We start from the raw sequence: 24,108 nt of genomic DNA on the forward strand, positions 1-24,108 counted from the left end.
CCCCCGTGCGGAGCGCGGCCCCGGGCCGCCCGCGGCGGCGGCGGCGCCCCCATGGAGGCTTTCCCCGGCGGCACGCTGGAGCAGCACCGGCACCTCCCGCCCGGGGAGCGCCTGCCGGGCGCCCGCTACGGCGCCCGCGGCCACGGCGGCTGCGGGAACGTGTTCAACTCCTGGAACGACTACCTGGGGCTGGCCACGCTCATCACCAAGGCCGTGGGGCCCGGCAAGCGCTTCGGCGCCGAGCCGCCCTCCGTGGTGGTGGCGGCCGCCGTGCCGCCGCCCGAGGAGGAGGAGGAGGAGGAAGAGGAGGAGGCGGCGGGGCCGTACTTCGAGGGCGCGCTGGACTTGCACGACCTGGAGCTGTGCGGGCACCACCACCACGGCGAGGGGCTGCTGGAGGAGCGCTTCGCCGAGCTCAGCCCCTTCCCCGGGCGCGGCGGCCCCGCCGCCGTGGTCTTCGGCTGCTCGGGCGAGCACGCGGGCCCGGAGGGCTCGCCGCACGCCTGGGGCGGGCTGGTGGTGGCGGGGCGGCTGCCGGCGCACCCGCGGGCCGCCGCCCGCCTGCTCAAGCCCGAGCTGCAGGTCTGCGTCTTCTGCCGGAACAACAAGGAGGCCGTGGCCCTCTACACCACGCACATCCTCAAGGGACCCGACGGGCGCGTGCTCTGCCCGGTGCTGCGCCGCTACACCTGCCCCCTGTGCGGCGCCAGCGGCGACAACGCGCACACCATCAAGTACTGCCCCCTCTCCAAGATGCAGGCGGCCAAGCAGCTCAAACACGCCCGGACCGCGCTGGGCAGGAGGGCGCGCTAGGCGCCCCGCCGCCCTGCAGACCCCCCTCCTGCTCTCCTTCCTCTTTTTAAAGATTGTCTTAAAAGCGGATTACGTTTTGTTCTTTAACACGTTGATATGTTAAACGCGGAGACTAGAGTGCGAGTCCCCGGGCCCGTGTCTTGCAGCGGATAGCTTCTAGTTTGTGCGCTTGGCGTGCAGGGAGCCCCGCGCGGAGCCTAACGCCTTGTCATGGTAATTGCGCCGTTCAGATGCACTGTATTGGACTGTTGTATAAATATATATATACGATTTTTTTTTAAGAGAACGGGTTTTACGTGGAGATGTAACGCCGAGGCGTGCCGGGGGTCGGGGAAGCGGCCGACAGTGCGCGGCGGCGGCGGCCGGGGCTGCCCGGAGCCCGGCGCGGGGAGGCGGCCCCGGCCCGAGCCCCCGAGCCGGCGGCGGGGCAGCGTCGCCCCCTGCCGCCCTCCCGCCCGCCCGGCCGCGCCGGGTTCTGCCTGCCCCCAGGGGAAAAGCGGCTGCGGGCGCCTCGGCGCCCCGCGGGTTTCCTCCGGGGGGTCCCCGCTTTCTTCCTCCGCCGCGTCCGGCAGCACCTGGGCTGTGTGCAGATGCGCTGTGTTTTCCCCGCCAGGAGCAGGGTGGTTATTATGGTATGACACAGTGCATTTCAGATCTTAAACAGAGGAGCGATTTCCTCCACTGAGCTTAAAACCAGGTAGCTAGTTGTGATCAAACCCGTATTAAGTTACTTAGTTGATAATTAATACCCCCCCAACACGCACACTAAGTCACAGCATCCTAAGTGGCCCGTGACAATGCTTGAATTGCTCTGCTAGTGAGCGTGGCTGGCTCTGATCTTGCGAAACCACTATCAGGCAGGCAGGTATCGGCTCCTGTGTCTGATACCAAGCTTTAGGGAAAGTCTAAGAGGAGAAAGTGTGGAATAACTTGTTTGAATATGTAACAGGTCTAGGCAGGGGTGGGAACTTGGCCCTTGCTACAGAAGGCAATAGATATAACAGAAAATAAGCTATAATACAGCTTGTTTGTGATGGAGAATGAGAAACTGATGGAAGGCCWTTGAAAGGAAAAGAGACATGGTCAAAGCAGAAAGCAGTCTCTAGCAGAACTGTAGACAGATATCAACAAGGGAAGGTTATATTTGTCAAGGCCAGAGAGCAGGTTATAGCTTTAAGTCACTGTAAGATACGAGAGAGATCTACCTATGCAATTAACAAATATCCCTAATGCTACATAGACTATACAAAATGTAAGACCATAGCTGAAGGCTTAGGAAACAGTTATGAATCCTAGGTTGTGCCAGTTCCTTGACCAGCAGGACTGTGTTGCCGCTAGTTCTCAAGAGACCAGGAATTGTTTTTATTGTGACTAGATGGCTGGACAAGAAGTAGCAGTAGATTTGCAGTTTGGGTAGAACGAGCCCTCCAGAGCTTTGGCTTCGAAAAGGCTGGTATGCAAGTTGTCAGTGCAAAGAAGGTTGTACTGTAGATGACTTCACCTAGAGTTTGGATAGAGAAGGAAACCCAGGGGTTGCCCTGCCAAACAGCTGTTATCAAACAAGGGAGGTGAAGAAAAATTTATGCAAGCACAAACAGGGAATCACTAGGAAAATGAAGGGGAATGAGTGCAGACAGGAAAAAGGGAGCTAGGGAAGTCAGGTTATAGGTGTTTGTGTGGACTCCTTTTGAGCAGCTGCCCAACAGAGAATGGGGGGAGGATAGCAGGAAGCAGGACAGTCAAGAATCAATTCAAAAGGTGTGCAAAATAAGCTGGAAAGGAAGGCCTAAGATTCATTACCTGTAACTACTGTTGACTGGCACAGCTGCAGCTCTGAGGATGGAGAAATTGAATCTATATGGCAGTGTTCTCTTGAATCTTCCCAAACTCATCTCAAGGTAGCGTTAATTCTAAATGTAAAGGGACTTTTATTAAATACCACTGTAGTGGCTACAGCTGACCTTATAGTAGCTACATTTTCCTTATCCTAAAATTGCATATTGTATTTGTTCTGTAGGGCTTGCATTACAGACTTCTAAGCTGCTAAAGTTTAATTAGATATTGTAACGTCTAGTCCACATAGGTTTAATCTGTATCTGCCACCAATTAGAATCAAGCTTGAATATAGTGCTATACAAAGAATTTTCTTTCATGTTTTTGTTGCCTTTTTATAAAATTCTGAAGTTCACTGTGTGTATTTTAACCCAGATGGCTGTTAATGTAGACAGAAGCAAGAAAGAAACATCCTTGGAAAATACCTTAAAACTTCCCTTTAAGGGAAGTACTGACAGGGCTGTATTGGAGGTGTTTCTGATAGTGCTTGCAATGCACCTGTATTTCCTCTCTGGTCTAGAAGTTAAGCTCCCTTGTTCTAAGACAATGCCCGGAATTCATCAAGACAGCAAAATATCCCCTTGCTACTGTTTTCAGCACCTGCTCCTCCCCTCCGCCTGCGTAAGAACACTGCTACTGTATCTTAAAAGCTTCTGCTCCTGCATATGACTCCTGACCCTTCTCTTGTTCTACGTGCATACTTACAGGCTTGCGGGGGAAAGGCTGAGAGCTGCCTGTCATAGCCACTACACAATATTAAGCACGTGATCAAAGTATTAACAGGTAAGACAAGACGATACAGAATTCACTTCAAAAGACCAATTAGGAAAAAAATATATATATTCCAGAGAAGATAGTAAGAATTAGAATTGGCAAAAGACAGTTTAAAAGCAAGGTTTTCAAACAAGTCACTTTAGCATGATCTGTACTGTGCTGCATTCTTCTGAATGATTTGTCGTTTAAAGCTTTACAAGTTGATGTGATTCATCTTATAAAGACTGAACCTTTAAAGAATTTGGGGGTTGGGGCAGGAGGGTGAGTGTTGAAGCAAACTTCTGAAACCACTTCCTGTGCACCAGCACATTCTTTGTGGTACTAAGTAGGCAGAAACATGCTTGTTCTTGGTCACTCATAAATGCTAAATATGATAGTGCTTACAGTCCTATGTAGATTTCTTAAATTACTAGAAACAATTTAAGTTACTAATGAGTAATTTAAGTCCTACAGCATATAGCAACAAATAGTTTAAGCAGAAAGCCCATGTTGAAAAGTGTTATGTGCTCCACAGATGACTAGGAAAATGAAGCCTAATGCTATTTTCATTTTTTACTACAGGCATCTGCAAATCAAAATTACTGGTTTAAATCAAATATCTTATCTTCAAAGAATCACTTCCCTTATGGGGAAATATTTCTAAGCATGCAAGTGAGTCTTTCACATAGTGGTATTTTGTTAAAGATGTAATTTGTATCAGAGGAATGAACCAAATATTGGATAGCTATATCACATCCTCAATTAACATTAGTTTTGAGCAAAAAGGAAAATACCTCTAATTAAAAGCTACTTTCAGATACCTGACTTCAGCTCTTTTGAATTCTCTATGTAAATCCGTACGTGTCCTTAGTGAAAGTCCTATATCAGTGCCATAGTTTGCCCTCCATCCTACTGCCTTGGGCAGCAACTTTGCCATGTGACTGAACRCTGATGGACACAATGACTCTACTTCCTATAGACACGCCTGGTTGACCCACCAAATTAGCTATTATATACTGGAAGTAGTCTGAGAGCAGTCATAAGGAAGGAGATATTACTGCTAATGTGGCTATCATCTGGACAGAAATGATGGGAGATATTTGTAAATCTTCAAATATGACGAAGAAAGGAATAAGTTGTCCCTGTGTCCAATAGTGAAAGAACTAGCAAAGCTTAAACTGCAGCAAAGGAGGCTTTGATTAGGCAAAAAGCATTGGAATAGTTTGCAGAATCTTCATCCCACCATAATTAAAGCCATTAATAATTCTACTTAAGATCAGACAATGTTTAGAACATTTTGGTCCTTCCTTGGCAAAACAGGAAGAAGTGGATGCTCAGTAAACTATGTATAATTTTTATTAACTTCTGAGTAACAGGTAGCTTTTGAATCTTACATTTCATTGACCTAATAATTTTATTTTGTAGGCTTACATAGTTTAACAGTACCTTTTCACTACAGTAGGAAAGCTTGCTTAAATGTGATGATTCCTGCCAGTAACTACAGCCCACTGATTTTTAAAAGAAAAAAATCAAGATACATTTCATCTAAAGCAAAATAAAAGTTCTAGTACTTTTCCTATTTCAGATTGTATTGTGGCATCCAACGTATAGCTCCCAAGTGTATTTTGATCCCTTTCATGACTGCATTAAGGCTCATGAAGCCAAGGTCATGATTTGTCTTGCACTGTGACTATCCCCAGTTTGGAGCAACATCCCTTCATTCTGATTGCCCCTGTCTTTAGTCAGCAGTTCTCATTAAACTTTTTTTTTTTTTTTTCCAGAACAAAAGCACTTTAGAGGAAACAATTAAAAAGTCTATATGCAAGCAGCTTACTGCGTTCATCTGCCCCCCACAAGAAGACTGACAGGTTTCTTGTAGGCCCTACTTCAGCTGAGCATGTTGACAATCCTCAGCCTTTCTCACAAGTCAGGAGGGTGAGTCTCTGAGCTTTTCCTGGAGAAGAAAATGGACACATTCATACCATTTAACCACTACACTGTTTTATTCCTGGAGATTGCTTTAATCAGGCAACATCTGCATCTTTTTAAATAGCAGCACCAGCCCTGACTAGTTCTATGATCTAAACATAGTATTTTATAATTTGTGATTTATTCTTTTCAGTTTAACTGAAAATTTTAAAGTTTAATTAAACATGAATCAAACACAGCTTGATGTAGAGTTCATTTGACTTCATCAACATTCAACATTCTATAATCCAAACACTATTATTGTATAATTATAGCAATACATGGAGGTTTATCTGTCAGAGTTGGTTAGAAGTAATTTTTGACCACTGAAATTAGTATATTTTATTGTTTCCCCATATTAGACAAAATACTGTCATGTCTGCAAAGTTCACATCTTCCAGATCTTTTCTTAAGCAGTCTGGTCCTGAGAATTCTACATGTGACAGGCTCGAATATCTTGAGATATGCACTGTGACAATTTCAAATATTTTTGAAAATTTAATAATTTAGTTAATGGAACAGTTTTATAATGGGGGTGTAGTGACCATTAATGCATTTATCCCCACATAAACATGGTTTTGCTTGGATAAAATTAAAAATACATGATGATACATGATGAGGTATAATCACTTTTCATATCTCCACATTGACTGGAAAAAGGGCAAATGTGGCACGTATCTTCTTAAAAAAAAAAAGGGGAATACCAAAAGGGTGATCCAAGAAATGACAAACCAGCCAATCTCTTTTCAGTCCCTAGGAAAAATCATGGATCAAGTCATCTCAGAGCATTTTGGGGGGCACACGAAGGAGAAGGTGACTGTGGTCAGCTTAGGTTTACCAAGGGTAAATCACGCCTGACCAACCTGACTGCTTTCTAGAGTAGAATAACTGGTTTCGTGGACAAGAGGAGAGCAGTGTCTGTTATTTAGCTTGACTTTAACAAGGCTTTCAACACCGTCTACCACCATATTCTTGTGCTCATGTTAGGATGTTTCAGTCCGGATAGGTGGGCAATCAGGTGGCTAAAAAGCTGGTTGGACCTTCAGCCTCAGAGGGTCGTGGTTAATGAACCATACTCAACCTGCACTGGACCCCACAGGGGTCCACCCTGGGATCTGGCCTCTTTAACATCTTTATCGATGACCTGCACGCAGCGACAGAGCGCATGCTCAGCAAGGTTGCAGCTGACACCAAACTGGGATGATCAGTCAATACACACTGGGGCAGGGCTGCCATCCAGAGGGGTCTACCCAGGCTGGAGGAATGGGCTGATGGGAACCCCATGAAACTCAGCATGGAGAAACGCAAAGTCCTGCACAGTGGAGGAAGAACCCTTTGCAATGATAGCTCTGCTGAGTAACACCAAGAGTCCTGCTAGATAGCAAGCTGGGCATGAGCTAGCAGCGTGCCCTGGCAGCAAAGGCCAGAAGCACCCAGGGCTGTATGGACASCAGCAAAGCCTAGAGATTGAGGGAGCCTCAGGGCCCTCGACTCAGCACTCTTTAGAYGACATCTAGATACCCCACCTGGTTTTGGGCCCCAACAAGACAGAAAAGACATTGATGAACTAGAGCAAGTGCAGCAGAGGACCCCCAAAATGTTCAGGTGCTGGTGCACTTGCCCTGGGAGGGGCACCCACCAGCACCAAGTGGGGAGGTTATCAAGAAGCTGGAACCAGGTTCTCCACAGTGGTGCTTGGGCAAAAGAATGAGAGAGCAGGTAGAAGCTGAAAAGACAGGAGCTCAAGCTGGATAGAAGGAGAAACCTTTTTCCTCATAGGGATACTAAAGCACTGGAACAGATTGACCACAGAGAGACCTGGAGACTAAAGCCCTGACTAACACAGTCCAATTTCACACCAGGAGGTTGGACCAGAGACCTCTTGAGGCCCCTTCTAACCAGAATTATCCTATGATCCTACAACACACAATTTAAGAACAGCAACACGTAGCTCTAATGGCAGCAGCACCCACTACCCCACATCTAATAAGCACTCTCTGTTACTGGATAGATCCCATTCTCTGATTCCCTCCTTTACAGGACTGCATGAGGCACACAAACCACAGATTTTTCTTGCTTAGAAAAACACTAATGTTCTGAAGGAATTCTATGATTCAGCAAGTAAAGAAGTGGACAGGCTCCAAAGAGATGAACATCTGGTGCTCAGAGAAGATGACTGAGAGCAAGAGTTTTTCCTGAGGAGTGACTAGGATCTGGAAAACTCAGGAGATGGCAGAAAAAGAACAGAAAGAAGATTATTAAAACTTACTTATATTCTTAATGTTAAAATTCAATAAGGTTTCTCAGGAAGAAATTATGTCCCCTGTGTGGTCACATTCTCTTTCAACTGTACAGAAATAGGTACACATACACACAGTTATTAAACTCCTGTTCTGCATTAAATTACATTTCAGCAAATTATTAAGTCAAGACGCTACAGAAGCTAATTCCAGAAGTTGTTTATTTATCATTGAAGAAACACACAGCAGCAAGTTCTGTGTTGGCTTCAGTATGACCAGATAGTTAATCATTGTTACTGCACCCCAAAATTGAAGTCAACACAGCCATTACTACAAACCACTTTTTTGGAAAGGGAAAGAATGTACCCTGAAGACAAAGAATTGGGGGGGGGGGGGAAATCAACAATTTCTCCAAAACCACACATTTTAAATATGACAATATTTATAAATCCTTGAAAGGCATGAATTATCCAGTAATGGAAAAAGCAGTTGTGCTGTTGGCAACAGAAAATACATAGCAATATGCTTACCAAAATGCTTGAATCATGGAAGCTTTCAGTTTTGTGGTTGTACACTGCAGCAGTATATATTACTGGAACAATGACTGCAAAATGGCTTTATAGGCATACGTATTCAAGTAAATCTACAGAAAATATCCCAGTGTAGCTAATGCTCATAATGTTTATTGTATTTAATTCAAATTTCAACAACTTACTGAATTTAGATAATGATAAAATATGTCTCTCAAAAGCACTTGCCCTCAGAAATACCTAAATAAGAGAGGGTTTAATACCTTTTTCTTGGCTAATTATGGAAATTGATCCAGTTCTGCTTTTCAATAATTCCACCACTGTGTGAACAGAGGTGTTTTCAAATACACGTTCTGTGATGATAATACCCCATTCCAAATTAAGAACAACTGAAAATAAAAAGGTCAGCTTGTTTTGGTGCAAGATAGAAGTATTACTCAAGACAACTGTTGGGCTTGCTTCTTTTTATTTTAGCAACAAGTGATCCATGAAATAAGCAATATTTGAAATTTCAAAAACTGGCATTCAATTTCCAAACTTCTGCTGTGAGTTTTGTGCATGATCAATCTATATGAGTAAGTAATTCAGGCTCATGCTTTCATGTTACCTCAAAATATTCGTTAAAGAATTCCAATTGAGAATGTTTATAAGCACAAATATAACCTGTGGATTCAATCAAATCAAAGCTAAAACATTGGTTAAACTCTGTTTTGATTTTCACTTAACGTCGTACAGTGGTCCATCCTTCTTCATCTGTCTCGTTTTTAGTACGGCGAAGAGACTCGCGCTCCTTTTCTGTTTTCCAGGAACCCTTCTCCTTCTCCCCTTCTTTTTCTCGTTCTTTTGATACTGGTGGGGGAGCAGAAGCTGGAGGAGCAGCAGGAGCAGGAGCAGGAGCAGATCGCCGCACTGGTTCACGTTCTTCTCCACGTTCTTCTCTCCTATCATCAGCACGCCGCCATGAGGTTGCTACAAATACAGAAGGACATTAAGAAATGTTTGTTAGGTTCAACTTGCAGCTTGCAAAAGTTGAAAGAAGCACACCCAATACTGAGTCTGATTCAGTAGTTCTCTATCTTGGCAACAAGTAGTACAAGAATGACAACCAAATGCACAGTTTAATTTTACAGTAAAGTAATGGACAGCAACTTACTCTCAAGCCTCTTTTCAGATTCAGCATTGATATAAGCAACTGAATAACGTCATCTTTAAAATACAGTGACTGAAATAAGAATGTTCTATTGATGTACAGAGTTTTATGATGTAAAATATATTCTCATTTAATATTAACATCAGAATTATAAAAAGCACAGAATGCATCTCATTAGAAATGACTGAATCCTGAAAATGGAAAAATCCTAACTTTAAACAACTATGTAAAAAACTTTTTGGTGTTCATTTGTCTCAAAATACATCAAATTCCCATTCAAGCCTTCTGAAATCAAAAGCAGAAATGGCACTGGATTATACAACTCCACTGGTAACAGTATTCAGAAACTCTTTATTTATACTAAGAATTGCTCATTTCCATCAAAAGGAGATTAAGAGTTTTACCCTAGTTCTGTTTGTTATGTAGTTATGAACAAAGCTGTATCAAATACCAGAACAGTCAAATAACAAAACAGTCCCTGATGTTAAAAAAAAACAAAACAAAAAAAATGCACATTGAAAACCAAATCATTATCCAGCTGGAAGTTCTATTCCAGTTTATTCACTGAGATCAATGCATGACAGCACCCATATTCAGGGAATATTGATACTGAAGGCTGAAACCAAAATGAAATGAGATTCTGAACATGAGAACTCATTAGAATTGGACCATGTGATATCTCAGTCAAATGCATTTTCTGTTACCGTATTTTTAGAACACAGTATTATTAAATGTAAATAATTAAAGCAAATTATTAATCAAAATCAGTATCATTAGTAGTTTGGAACCAATAGGGCCCTACTTGCAAATACTTTATCAGATATTCTGAGTATAAATGAGATGGAAGTAATTTGCTGGGATGTTTATCTTGATACTAAAAAAAAAAAGAACTAAAGGATGCTAAAGCATAAGAACTTAATACACCTGAACATAATGTTACTATGAAAACTGCATACTTAAAATGTTGTTATTATAGCAGACATGAAATGCTACCACGATAGTAAAGAGTACAATAAAAAAAAAAGTAGTTAAGATTCACAGAAAGGTTCTCATTTACAATAAAGCTTCTGTGTATTACTTTGCTGGCCAAGAATGTAACTTATTTCCACTTTAACACTTATCACTGTCAGAGTAACATGAAGGACCTAAAATAAAGGTAAGCTTTTAGTAACAAAGAAATAAACCTACGTTCTTCACGGTCAGATCTGAGTGGTGGTCCCCTTCTGAGGGGTAGATCTCTGTCGTCAATACGTCGATCTCTCATGTCACGACCACCTCTTTCCCATTCTTCACGACGGCTTGAATCCCTCCAGCTAGAGGTTTCCTCAGCTGGTCCTCTTCGCCAGCCAGCATCATCCCTTTTGCCATTTGAAACGTTAGGTAAGTTTCAATGTTAACATTTTACCTCTGATATAGTAAATCAATATACAGGTATTTTAAGGCCCATTGGGTTTCTATTTAATATACTAACATACTTCTAAAAATCCTTTCTGTTTTTCTAGACCCTAACATGAAACACACTCAACCACAAAGAGACTGAAAGATATTTAAAAGGAGTAAAGCACTCTGGGATTCCTTCCATACATTTAACATTCTGTACAGTTAACATTTTCTTAAAAACAAAACAAAAAAAAAAAAAATCACAATCCGTTTACTGCCTTAAAGAACTACTCAATTTCATACCACCGTTCCTCTCACTAGGCAATGTCAGGCTATTTTCTTTCTTAAACATAAAAACTCCACATATTTTTAAACAAAAAAGTCAAACCTGGGACGCCTGAAACGATCATCTCTATCAAAATCTCTGTCAAATTCACGGTCTTTTTCATTTTCATCACGATCTTTGTCTCTATCCCATTCACGGTCTCCTGGAGGTCTGGAGTCTCGGGGGGGACCCCAGCTGTCCTCACGAGCCTTTTCTCGTTCTCTCCATCCCCCTATGAGCAACAAAGTAATTTGTGACTGAATTCTGATCTCTATATAGACAAAGAATCATTTACTTCCCTCATAGATACTGGTTCTTCTAGTTCTGTATACCCTAAGGATCTTACTCAAGTTCTTCAAAAAATGTGCACATTTGAATAGAAGCCACATGGAAAAAATAGTGAAGAAACTGTTTAATACGAAGCATGTATCTCCTATACTAGGACTCCTTGTAACAATACAGCATAGAGCTGATTATATCCTCCATATTTCAGTCAGAAAATACCATGCTCCTTCAAGACTTTGTGCGAAATAAGCAAAAGAAGAAATACAGTAGCTTAGAGAGCAGATTCCTCTGAAAATCTACAAGTGAGAAGATTTTAAGCAAACAAATTCATAAGAACTTACTGCTTTTTAAAGTTCTACTTTAAAATGCAACTATCAATTATCATCTACTTACACAACTTAATTTACAGATACTTAGCAATGGGAATTCTGTACTATATAGCCCTTTTTAACAGAGGAGAAAGCTATTAGAGTACTGAGATTCACACATTTACTGTCTAYTTTTTGCAGCTGATGTGGTAAATGTAAATACGTAAATCTGAACAAAAGAGATGAGGAAAAACATTTAAATATCAGCAGCAGTTCTGAAAAGAATCCAAAACAGATGTAGTATTCACCATCAACGAGATGTAGGACCACAAAAACTATAGGAATAGGATCATAGGACAGTTCATGTTTGAGTTCAAACGCCTGCTAAAAACATGACTTTCAAGAAAGGTATACCTAAAACCAATAAAATAGAATGGTAAAACCAGTATTTTTCTACACTAAAAAAAAAAAAATGATCAAAACTAGAGCCACTTGAATGACTTATCTAAAATCCTTCTTAGAAAGAGGTTAAGTTCAGGTATATTTTTAAAAGTGGAGGACACAGGGAAAGAAAAGAAGGTGAGCCTGTCTAGTAGAAAGGTGTCTTTCTCATCAGGTCATTAAACTTGTATATTTTATTTCTGCACATCAGATAAGTAAGTTTCCCTGCATCATTATGCAACTTCTAAGATATCTTCTAGGAAGCCAATAAACACTGCTGCATTTTTTTTTTAATTCAGCCAAACAAAAAGGATTAATTATACCATGTAAAAAAGGATCCATATGTCAAATATGGGTATTTTCAGAGCTGATCCTCCTACCTCTGGCACCAAGTACGTCATAACCATTATCCACTTGGTTAACGTGCGCTACGGAGGTAGGACTATTATTATATTTACCTGGTTTACCAAATGGTCTCCAAGGACCTGGCCTTGAATCATCCCCACTACGCCATGGACCCCTGTCATCATCTCTTCTGGAGAGCCTGTCATCATCTGCGCTACGCCATGGTCCCCTGTCGTCATCCATCCCGCGCCTGGGACCCCTGTCGTCATCCATCCCRCGCCTGGGACCCCTGTCGTCATCTGCTGCACGCCAACTGCCCCTGTCATCATCCAGCCCACGCCTGGGTGGTCTATCATCATCCAAAGCCCGCCTGGGTGGCCTGTCATCATCTAGCCCACGTCTGGGTCCTCTGTCGTCGTCCGCTGCACGCCAACTGCCCCTGTCGTCATCCAAGCCACGTCTGGGTGGCCTATCATCATCCAAGCCACGTCTGGGTGGCCTATCATCATCCAAGCCACGTCTGGGTGGCCTATCATCATCCAAGCCACGTCTGGGTGGCCTATCATCATCCAAGCCACGCCTGGGACCCCTGTCGTCATCTGTAGCTCGCCAGCTTCCTCTATCATCATCCAAACCACGCCTGGGGGGCCTGTCTTCATCCAAACCACGCCTGGGGGGCCTGTCCTCTTCCCCTTCACGCCTAGGCGGCCTGTCCTCTTCCCCTTCACGCCTAGGCGGCCTGTCTTCAGCTGACTCCAAAGGACGTTCCTTTTCTTCAGCACCACCTCGCCGGGGCAGATCATCCCCTCGCCGGGGCAGATCATCCCCTCGCCGAAAAGGTCTTTCATCATCTCTTGCTTCTCCTCTACGCCAATCTCTGTAAAACCATAAGGAATGAGCAAACAGGAGAAAATGACATCCAAGAAAGCTTTACATATTTGATCAATGGCATCAAACCCCTCAAGGGTACAATTTCTGAAAGCATCCACTTGATGTGGGGTTGCAAACACATTTATAGAGCTCGCAGTTTTCATATGTGCTTTTTTTAGTTGCCTTCACCGCTACCGTAAAGTGATAGGTAACCTTTTTTTACAGCTTCAGGAAACACTGATCCATTTATTATCCCCTTCAAAACCACAGCTGTTTAATCACCCCTGGTGGACCATCTGCTGCAACACAACAGAGATCAGGTTTGGCCACCACACTAAGCCTAATTTGAAAAACTCTAAGTCTCAAAAAATCTGTATTAAAAAAACACAATCAAGTAAGTATCCCCCTTCTACACCTACATAACAACTCTATAACCTAATCTCTGCTTCCATATGCTCTGGCACAGTTCCAGCTCAACAGATTGGCAACACTGTCAGTGACAAATATCCACAACTAGATAAGGCAGGACAACTTAGAAAGCTCATGCCACAATCCAATTTTTCTCCCTACTTGTACTAACTGACTGCATATAGAGTTCACTAGGCTCTGGTAGGCTGACAATGCTTGCAAAAACTCCCCTTACTAAGATATATGTGGGAAGTAAAGAACTGGTGAGAATTTTCCCAGGGGTATCAAGACAACACTTCATCTTTGAAATATGCTTGGTTTTATAACACTGAAAAGATCAGAAACTACTGAATATCATTTAGAGCCTTCTATCCTATGATTTCTCAGGACTTACTGTTTAGTGTAACGTTTATAGGTTATTCAGAGACACTCCGYAGACAGCATTCTGCACTCCATTTTCACAATTCCATTGTATGCAGCCAAGACAGGACCACTTCTGCATACACGTTTGGATTGTAAACCTTGCCTTTATCATCAGATTAAGTTCTTTATTTCATGTAAATTATCTTCCTAAAGCTTCCTCAACAATGAAGAAGAATAAGCAATAGTACATTGCAAAGATAGAAGGGATATCTCCTTCTGATATCTGCCTCTTAGAAGAAATGTTACACATTTTTGTATAGGAATTGACTTTAATTCTCCTTAAAGAAAAGTTATTACATCTATCACAGAAAGACTATTAGTTTTCCTCTTTTGTTTCTTATCACACCTATGTTTTTTGCACAGTGAAGGGGCGAAACAAATACTTGTAGTCTAGTTATAACAAAGCCACCAACTGTCCAAGAGAGGGTCAGTAATACATTCTCTCCTTGCTGGACTCTTTTGTCATTCCACAATCTGTTTTTCTTGTAACTGGAATCATTGCATGAAAAAGACTGAGAACACTGGAACATGCTGATCATCTGGAATCCATTAAACCAGGGGAAGGCTGTTTGTATAATATAATTGATTGTTCCATGACTGTAAAGACCGGTGTACTAACCTGGCATATATGTCATTAACTATATCATTGCCATGAGAAATTCATGTTTGCAAGACAACTTTTACAGCTTCTCTCAAACTGGCATTCATAGGGTCATTTTAACTCAACTACCCAATAGCTGTACTTATATGTAGATACACACTGCAAATCAAACCCGATGTTCTATCTTCTATATTACTGTCTTTACCACTTAACTCCAAAATAGATTTCAGAATTATTTTATTCAGTTACAATTAAGTTTGTAAGGCTATGTCTGTATCCAACACACATTTTTCCTTTACAGTCAAACTCCAATTACACCTGTGGCTTCTAAAAAATGCACARTTACATCCTTCTTATTCAATTATGTCAGAATATATCTTTTACTTTGTTTTTTTTTTAAGTTGAGGAAAAAAATAATTGAACAACATTCAATAGTTTTACTTAAAATTACAGAGAGGTATTAATTTTGATTCTCCTGAACATTTTGGTAAAAGAGAGATAAAAAGTTTTACCAAATAAGCTCTGTAGGAATCCAAAATTTTTCTTCCTCAGCAATCACTCAGTTTAATTTCTACATAAGTTGAACAAGGAATGACTAAGAGAGCAGTTTTGCAGCAAAATTCTAGGCTACAATGATTCAAAAATGAATATAAGTCTCTAGTGCCATTCTGCTGCGAAAAAAAGTATCAGACTGAAGAATACAGATAGACTCATTAAATGCTTACAAGATATCTAAAATGTTACTTTTTGGCTAAATAGTTAAAGGTTTTTGCTGAGAGCTTCATGCAATTTTGGATTTTACAATTCACGAGAAAGTGGATCACAACGAAGAAGGACAGTACAGTTTTTAAGGAAAGACTATTTCATTTATGGAAAGGTAACACTCTTCAAATATGTTAAAAGAAATTGCTAGCAAGAGAAAAAATAATTTCATCTTTGCTTCCAGGGGAGACAAAGTGCACTGTAATTGATCTGAATTGCTCCACTAGAAATTAAAGTTAGATATTTATAAAAATCTATCTAACTGTAAGGCTAATTAAGCAATAAAACATACAGCCAATTGGAATAAGCAATGGAATCTCCATCAGCAGAGGATTTTAAGGACAACTGGATGAGCATCATCAGTGATACTTTAGGTACAGCTCATCCTGTTGTTGAGCAGAGGGAATTTAATTTTTTTTTTTTTTTTACAATTGTATACACAGTTTTCATTATTACTGAACATATACAAATACCCTAAAGACATAGGTGTGAACAAGCTTTTTTAAAAAGTGTAAAGTACTTTCAGAATATTCTTCCTTCAAAAATCCTTCCCTCTCTGTACCATAGAGCCTTTCAGAACTTTGCTTTAATTTATGGCACGTATTTCCAGCTCTGTGAGCCATTCTGGATTTGAATAGTTTGAGACTACAAGTTTTCACTTTAACATTTTTATACATTACATTCAGCTTTCTAAATGAAATATCTCAAATAATTTCATCATCCAGGAAGTGCATATCTATTTGTCATCCTTCTCCATTCTGTACTTAACAAATTTGCTTACTTGCTTTCTTTTTTAATCAAAAATTTCTGCCCCCTTCAAACAGTGGTGCCAGCTGTGTCTCAGCTGCTGAAAGCATCAGCTAGCCTTTGCATACTTTGGCTAAATACAATCAGAACATTATCTAAATACAATTCCCAGATAAAATCTCTCTCATTTTGGGATCCTTAAGAAGAAATTTTTTAATATAAGATAATTTTCATAGATAGAAATGCATTAGATATAATTCAAAATTAGTGCAACTTCAGCAGTAGTAATGAAAAGGGTATCCACACAAGTTGAGCTCAATACAAGTGGTGCTTAGTAACCCAATAATTACCTTTCCACAGGCGCTCGTCGCCACTCAGATTCTGTCTCACCACCTCTTCTCCAGGAGCTTTCAGATTCCCTATCACCCCAACGGGATTCCTGTATGTCAAAGCAAATTAGGAGCATCCTCTTTGAATACTTTAAAAAACAGATTTCCAACTAATAATTTATTCTAAGAGCATACTATGCTCCAAAAACTCATTTCTTAAACTGTAGAGAATACTAAATGATCAGGAGGTCAAATAAGTTAAATATGGTCTCAAAAGATTAGTTTTATTGATTCTGGCYGTGCTAAAAAACAACAGAATTCCCTTCGTGTTACACACTGTTCTAACAGGGTGGAGTATATGTAAAGTTAAAACTCTAAAAAGCTTACTACAATTAAGTACATGAACAATATGAGAGTGAGCCATAGCTATGGCTGTTAACATAAAAAGATGCTCTAACAGTTTTACTTCCTGCTGGATAGGACAAAAAGAATTCAATCATACAATCCTTTTCTTTTTAAGCATATCAGAAGATATCACTCTGATTAACTTAAGGACTCTAAAGCAGAGACTATTCTGTTCTGAGTTTATACAGCACTTCACCTGAGACCTCAACACAAAACAGTTTAGTTATTTGCAATTCACACAAGTTGCTTATATGCAGAGCAAAGTAATAATCAGTAATTTCTTTCACTAAAGGTAAAAATATCTTGCTCCACTACTACATAACACAAATCATTTAAACTGTTTTTGACACAATGGTTTATTCATTAATTCCACCAGAGAAAGCAAATTAGGTAAGCAATACAAAATAACTGACTTCACATAATCACATGACCTCTTTAAAAAGCATAATCCAGTTTTATCAAACAAGGTATTTGAAATCATTCCTTGAAAACTGTATTTGCTGAAGTTTACATTTCAGTACAGGGAAATATATAGGTCAAACAGGAACTCATATATGCTTTATTCTATGAGTTTCTATTTAAATATTTGTGGTAAAGTTCTTGTAGAAATGATCCCAAAAAACAATGGGCCAGAGTGGGGAAAAAAATCCACACAACAGCAAACGGCATTTTTCTAGTAGTATAGATATCTTTTTCAGAACCTGAGTCAGCTTTTCCATATATATCAAGTACCTACAGCTAAGAGTGCCTCTTAWGTGAAACATACTGGTGATGGTAATCTACCAGATAAACAATCACTAAAACTAAAAACTTTTGAAGCAATTTATGCAAACTTCTGATTTCTTATCTTCACTGTGTTATTCAATAAAGTCTGCACTGAAGGAGGATAATGGCTAAGACAAATGAAATTTAAACATAGTTCTTTTCCTAGTAAGTTTTGAAAAAGTGGGAGCTTAAAATGTTTGTAGCACTCAGTTGCATTTCTAAAATGATTAAGTGTTTAATTTGGAAATAACTTCTTTTTCTTTGTTTCCTGTTGTATTAGGATCGTGATTTTTCCCAATAATTGTATTTGCAAGTGGAAGTTGCAAATACCTCATTTATATATTTTATTTTATTGAATAAAAATATGGCRTTCAATTTCAGAAGACATATGCTTAGACTGGGATTTTCCTTCAATACATTCCTAACTTTGGCATGAGTCATTACACTTGCTTCTAACATAGTTCTCTTCTTTGTGTTAAAGATAATTTTATTCAGTGTTCTTTTTAGGCTGTATTCTTTTAGTTTTTAAACAGATTGGAGATGTTGGCAGTTTTCTTATATTATTTTTAAACTGACATAATAATAAGCAATAATAAATAAATATTTAACTGCTAAATCAGCCACTTCTGCTACAACTAATCCTACAGTACTGTTACTACTGCTACTGTTACTCAAGTACTTAACTTGAACTTTCAATTACTTAGAAACCATCTACAGAAACAAGAGCAACAGGAGTCAAAGAAAAAAAATCTGCAAATATTTACCTTTCTTGAAAATGGGTCATCCAGGCCCCTCCTTTCTTCTTCCCTGCGACGCTCTCTTTCTTCTATCTCCATTTCTCTTTGACGTTTTTTCTTCTCTAGTTCTTCTAGTTTTTTGACACGTTCCTGGTATTCACGCTGTTCCTGCTCACGTTTTTCTCGCTCAATGCGTTCCTTCTCCTCACGCTCTGCAGAGTTTCAAAAATAAATAACACATATAACCAATATAATTACACTACTTTTTCACTGTATTCAAAAAAGCATTACTAACAATCCCTCCCTTTCCACTCCATTAAATAAATAAATAAATAAAAATCCAAGCAAGCATTTTACAGGTCATGTTAAGAGCATGATCTATTTTTTGGAAGTGTCCTAACTCCAAAGCAATAGGAAAAGAAACCATGATGCATTCTATTAACTTGATATCTGGGCAAACTGCTGCTAGATATGGAAGAAAACAAATGTCCCAATACCTGTATGTTAATTTCATGTACAGACCACAGATATGCCAGCTAAAATAATTGACTTAAGTACAGTGAAGGAGCCCTTCCTTAGAAAAGGTTAAAGACCAGCCATGTCAGAATTTTGATATTCAAAGATTTCTGCTTCTTTTGTTTTTAATATTGCACAGTTATAAACTCTCGTATATAAAACCTTCAACCACCAAGTGACAAGCAGGGTAGAAATTTACCTTAAGGGATGTCTATGAGTTCTTCTCTCTTAAAAACTTGGAACTGGTTACCAGAAAAAGCAATTCAACATCACAGAAAGCTGCACTAGTCTTAACAATTTTTTGGTTGCTGGTCTAATACCAATGTTCCCTTTGTATTCTGTATGAGATCTGCATAAATAAGTGGCCAGGACTCAAATTAAAAGAGTAGAATCAAAGATTCAATTCTTCACTAGTGTCCCTCATCTCTTACTTTATTCATGTCTGGAGAAAGGGAAGGGCAGGCAATACTTGTTTGTTTTAATTTTCCACTCCTAAAAACTTTTGCCGCCTTCTCCACACTGCACACACACACATCCAGAACATGCGTTAGATAGAATATAAAGGTATAGCAGCTAACAGTGATGAACACAGTCTTTTCCATTAACTGAAGGTGAACAGATTTCCTCTAATATTGTGAAACAGCGAAACCTGAGGTTAACTGCATACATGTCTGGAGTGATTCAAGGACACAAAAGATAAAATAACCATATTCATAATTATACCTTTAAGCAGTTGTTCCTCTCGTAATCTTTGCTCTTCCTCTTCCTTTTCTTTGTAATAAGTAACGCGTCTCTCCTCTTTGCGTTGTTTCTTGCGTTCCTCCAAGCGATTACGCCTCTCTTCTGCTAACCTTTCCTGGAACTGCTTGAGTTTATCCTGAAATACAAAGAGTACACATAAAGCCATCACAACTTAGATGTTTAAGATCTAAATAGTCACAGATTACTAAATAAAGTTGCAGAGTATCACAAGCTAAGGGTAACATATTAACATGGCTCTTTAACCTGTTAAAACTAAACTTTCTTGCTAAGAAGAAAGCACCCTACTTCTTATTGCAGCATAAGCACATAATAAAAGGTAGCAAGAAACAAATCAACAGTTCTCTTTCTGACCTCTTAGTCTAATWGTTATGAAACTCTGCAGACATAAAACATGAATTCAGGTACCAAGTACTTTGACTATCAAAATAATTACCAGATTTAAACAAAAAGATTAATCCCTCTCTCACACAAGCATTTACTCCCATGTATTTCTTGACTTCAAAATTATTTTCAGTATTATTCTACCATAGTCCAAGTAACTGTACAAACAGCTGTTTAGTCACATGCTACACAATGATCTCTTACTATCAGTGGAACTTTATTAAAATATTTAGCTACTTTTTAGACAGCTATTTTCCATATAATCTATTTCAAAACTTGATATGAAAAAATTGTAAATGATAAAATCTAGGAATGGGTGCAAGAACTTTTTTTCAGTCAAAGCAGGAAGTAAACAATCTCCTAATTCTAAACTACTGTAGACTTTTTTTTTTTTTTTTTTTTTTTTTTTTTTTTTTTTTTTTTTTTTAATTTTCATGCAGAATCACAGGGTGACAAGTTCAGATCCTCACTTTAGAGGAAGAGTTTTGTTTACAAGACCAGATCTTGTGTACCTCATAAACTGTTCGTCTTGACGCTTTGAGCCTGGCTTCAAATAAATCTCTGTCCTCCAACATCCTTGACAGTCTGTTCTTATGCTCAAGGGCTTTCTCACGCTCCAACTGCAAAGTTGTGATCTAAAAATAAATAATAAAAACGTTTTACAAAATAAAACCTTACTACATATTTGCATTCAATCCATCTCAGTTGCTACCGGAAGACAAATTATTTTTCCCTCCTTCACAACCAAGCCAGAAAAGACACTGCAGAATGGAAATGCAAAGCTAACACTTTCTTCTTCATAACAATTTTTTYCCCATCTCCTCTGAATTGATCTGGAAAATTATATACAATGCAAAACCACTGTTTTTTTACACTCATTATCAATGACTTTTATTATCTGAATAAAAAATTCTTACCCTTTCTTCTTCTTGTTGCTCCCACAACTCCATATCATGCACTCTTTGTTCCTCATAGGCAGTCTTTATTAATGGAATTTCTTCTAAGCGCTTCGCTCTTTCAAAATAGTCAATCTACATTAAGATACCATAACTTTAGCACATTATATGCCAACACCAAATATGGAACGTTTGGTCCTTAACATCTCCCAAAGAAAAATCTGGTATTTGCAGACTTTTCAATATAGCTGATATATCATTGTTACATAAGGTCAGCCATAAGACTAAATATCGTCAAATAAGCACATTCCTAGGAGAGGATGCAAGACCAGAACACGCACACATATGACACTCCCTCTAATACTCTCTTAGCATCGAGAACTGTTAGCTTCAGGCATTTCCAGAGTAAGATGAAGTTTTTGTATACTTAGAAGGTATCAATGGATGCCTTTTTTCTTGCTCCCTGGAACTCAGAAGCATTTTGAGTACAAAACATACTTTGGCAAGAAATTCATGACTCACTGCATAAAGATTTAGCTTCTTATTTATCCTGAACTTGGCTTCTACTCACTGCAGCTGTAGTCTCCTAGTTCATTATCCCTTGCAGTCAGTACAAGAACCACTGCTCCTTACCCACAGCTGCTATGCCAGGTACAATCTCATAAATTGGGGGAAAAAGGATATGATAGCCATCACTTCCAGACATAGGAGTACTAAGTTAGACATTTCTCACATAGAAGCCAATGTATATCATTGATAATTCTTGTTAGCCTTCTCTCAACCTTCCATTTCAACTGCTCTTTTTTAAGACAAAGAAACTAGACCTGCACACAATGCTTAAGATGCAGAAGAACCAAGATCTCAATGGTAACTGATAAGATTAAGTTTGCAGTCCATCATTTTACACTTAAAGCTAAAGATTGGGGATTTTTTCTCCACTTTTCCTACATAAAATACTTTATATATGTCTAAACTGAACATCATGCACAGCCTTTTCTTTTTACCCTATTGCTACTAAGTTTTCTTAGAATCTTTGCAGAAATCTTTTGAGAACATCCAAGTTATTTACACCAATCTCATGTATATGTTTTGACTGCCTTGAGGAACTCCAAGAGGAAGTCCTGCCTTATGTTCCTTTTACAGAAGCAGTGCTAATCATCCCAAGTAGATCATATTTATCCAGGAGTCTATGAATTCTATTCTTTACTGTATTTTCTGCTAACCTGTCCAGTATGAACATCAGGCTTATAGGCCTGCAGCACCACAGATCTTCACTGGAACCTTTTAAGTAATTAGCCTCATATTTGTCATCAAATTAGTTTAAAGGAGCTGAATTACCAAATGTATCACACAATCTGTGTTTCATTTTTGAGTACATTTGGAAGTCCTCGGTGAGTATCACCTTGTCCTTGTCACATATCTCTATTTACTCTAGCAATCTGTTCTTTATACTTTTATGGTCACTCAAATTTCAGACAGATCTTCTGCCACCAAGCTAGATTCTAGCAAAGGAAGTTCCTTTGTTTCAGAAGGACTAACACAATTAATTTATTTAGCTTCTCTGTAACAGCCTCACCTTCTCTGAAGATTTCACCTTCTCTGAATCCTCCCCAAATACAAGTCTTCACAACTAAGAGCCAGTTCACATACAGTTTAGTCTCAAACCAACCGCATTAGTTAAAACAGATTTGTGCACTGATACTAGTAACTCAGTTGGATTGTTAGACATGTAATGCCTCTTTTTACATTCATGAGGGCAAACCAAATTAATAATATTTTCAACATCAACACAATAATGTGTCAATACAGCCATTCACAATCATTAACAGTAAAATTTTGTGCAGACATGTTTTTATATTCTTTTTACTTTGTACCTTTTTCTCCTGATTCTTCAAACGTTCCTGGAGTTCCTTCTTCTCTTTCTCCAGCTGTTCAACTTGTTTAGCCATAATAAAGTCAGGATCCAACTCTTCAAGATCCTTCAACCATGTGATCAATGCAAAATAAAGTGGACATTTTGTCACGATTACAGTTTCCACTGTTCATTTAAGCTTCTCTGCAGTTCTCAACTTTTAAACTAATTTGCTTTAGAAGTGTTCTCAGTTTTTTACTCTTTGTGTAATGTTTTTTATTTTTAAATCTTTCCAAAGGATTTTTAATAAAGATATAATCAAGATATCCACAAATGAGATCTGAATGTAAATGAACAGTATCTGAATGAAAATGAATATTTCAAATATGAAGTGTTTCATTATTTTAAATATTGTATAAGCAATAAGGAAAAAAAATAAAGATGTAAGCCTTTTCTCAAAATAGCTGGACGTCACTCCTCCAGGTAAAATAGGTGCTATCCAAACTCAGTCTCAAAGTTTACTTATGTTGTTGAGCAAATTAAACATTTAAACATCAAACTGGCTGTCTCATTTTTGAGAGAGACTGTTTATAAAACCAGTTACAGTGTAAGACTAGTAGAGAATGTGAAATTCAGGCAGCCTAGCAGTGCAACAACACAACATAAAAAATAACTTAGTACTTCAACAATATGTACCTCAATATCAATATCTTTAAATGCTTTGGCTCCCAGTTCAGTCTTCTTAATCTGCTCCAAGCGCTCACGAACTGTCTTCTTTTTGATTTGTTCATGCTCTTGCAGGATACGCTCCTTTTCCCTTTCCTTTGCTTCCTGGCGCAGTCTTTCTTCTTCAGCTTTCCGAACTTTCTGTAATTCCGCTTCCCGCTGCTCCAGTTCTTCCTTTTCACGCTGAATGTTTAAACTTTCAAGGCGCTCTTTTCTTTCCTCTATAGTCTGACGACGTGCAAGAATACGCTGATGCTCCTTCCTTGAATTTTTTAAGAAGGCAGTGACCGCCAGCTGATGTTGTTCTTCCTTCTCTTGCTGAATTGATAATAATGATAAGACAATAATATGGCACCTCTTTAAAAAGGCACAAAGAATAGCAAATACTTCTGAAAGAAAACTCGGTTATTTTCATTGAAAATAATGACAACTTCATGAAATACAACCGTAATTGCAAATCTAATCATGCATCCAAGTGGCATGCAAAGCAGTCAATTCAACAGCACCAGATGGTACATGGAGCTGAAAGTTGTCTGCATCAGACAACGTTGCTATCT

At 39.3% G+C, this 24,108-nt stretch overlaps 2 protein-coding genes across 4 annotated transcripts in view; one reads left to right on the forward strand and one right to left on the reverse strand.

Annotated features, from left to right (window-relative positions):
* Positions 1 to 6: 6 nt before the first annotated feature.
* Positions 7 to 5,560, forward strand: NANOS1 (nanos C2HC-type zinc finger 1). 3 transcript variants are annotated; one of them, XM_085319052.1, is made up of 3 exons: positions 48 to 1,026; positions 3,354 to 3,429; positions 3,982 to 4,071. In XM_085319052.1, exon 1 carries the CDS (start codon positions 52 to 54, stop codon positions 811 to 813), a length of 762 nt encoding a protein of 253 aa, XP_085175178.1. In that variant the 5' UTR covers positions 48 to 51; the 3' UTR covers positions 814 to 1,026; positions 3,354 to 3,429; positions 3,982 to 4,071. The 3 variants fall into 3 exon arrangements, with proteins under 3 accessions (XP_085175180.1, XP_085175178.1, XP_085175179.1); XM_085319054.1 differs by having other exon boundaries at positions 7 to 1,026; positions 3,354 to 4,071; XM_085319053.1 differs by lacking the exons at positions 3,354 to 3,429; positions 3,982 to 4,071 and adding an exon at positions 5,181 to 5,560.
* A 2,251-nt stretch (positions 5,561 to 7,811) lies between these two features.
* The window catches only part of EIF3A (eukaryotic translation initiation factor 3 subunit A), a 37,517-nt gene continuing 21,220 nt past the window's right edge, over positions 7,812 to 24,108 (reverse strand). Inside the window, exons 12-22 of the mRNA XM_085319099.1 lie at positions 23,522 to 23,869; positions 22,848 to 22,952; positions 20,995 to 21,108; positions 20,590 to 20,712; positions 19,658 to 19,811; positions 18,446 to 18,630; positions 16,533 to 16,621; positions 12,485 to 13,248; positions 11,056 to 11,224; positions 10,476 to 10,645; positions 7,812 to 9,106 (exon numbers count right to left, since the gene is read on the reverse strand). Of these exons, the coding sequence (XP_085175225.1) occupies positions 8,859 to 9,106; positions 10,476 to 10,645; positions 11,056 to 11,224; positions 12,485 to 13,248; positions 16,533 to 16,621; positions 18,446 to 18,630; positions 19,658 to 19,811; positions 20,590 to 20,712; positions 20,995 to 21,108; positions 22,848 to 22,952; positions 23,522 to 23,869 (2,469 nt within the window). The 3' untranslated portion in view covers positions 7,812 to 8,858. The remainder of the gene's footprint in view (positions 9,107 to 10,475; positions 10,646 to 11,055; positions 11,225 to 12,484; positions 13,249 to 16,532; positions 16,622 to 18,445; positions 18,631 to 19,657; positions 19,812 to 20,589; positions 20,713 to 20,994; positions 21,109 to 22,847; positions 22,953 to 23,521; positions 23,870 to 24,108) is intronic.

This window comes from Rhea americana, unplaced genomic scaffold (genome assembly GCF_003343005.1).
Source record: "Rhea americana isolate MKP2758 unplaced genomic scaffold, rheAme1 scaffold_57, whole genome shotgun sequence".
NCBI lineage: Eukaryota > Metazoa > Chordata > Aves > Rheiformes > Rheidae > Rhea > Rhea americana.

Coding starts and splice junctions, on each gene's coding strand:
- NANOS1 (XM_085319054.1), top strand. CDS start 52: ATGGAGGCTTTCCCCGGCGGCACGCTGGAGCAGCACCGGCACCTCCCG.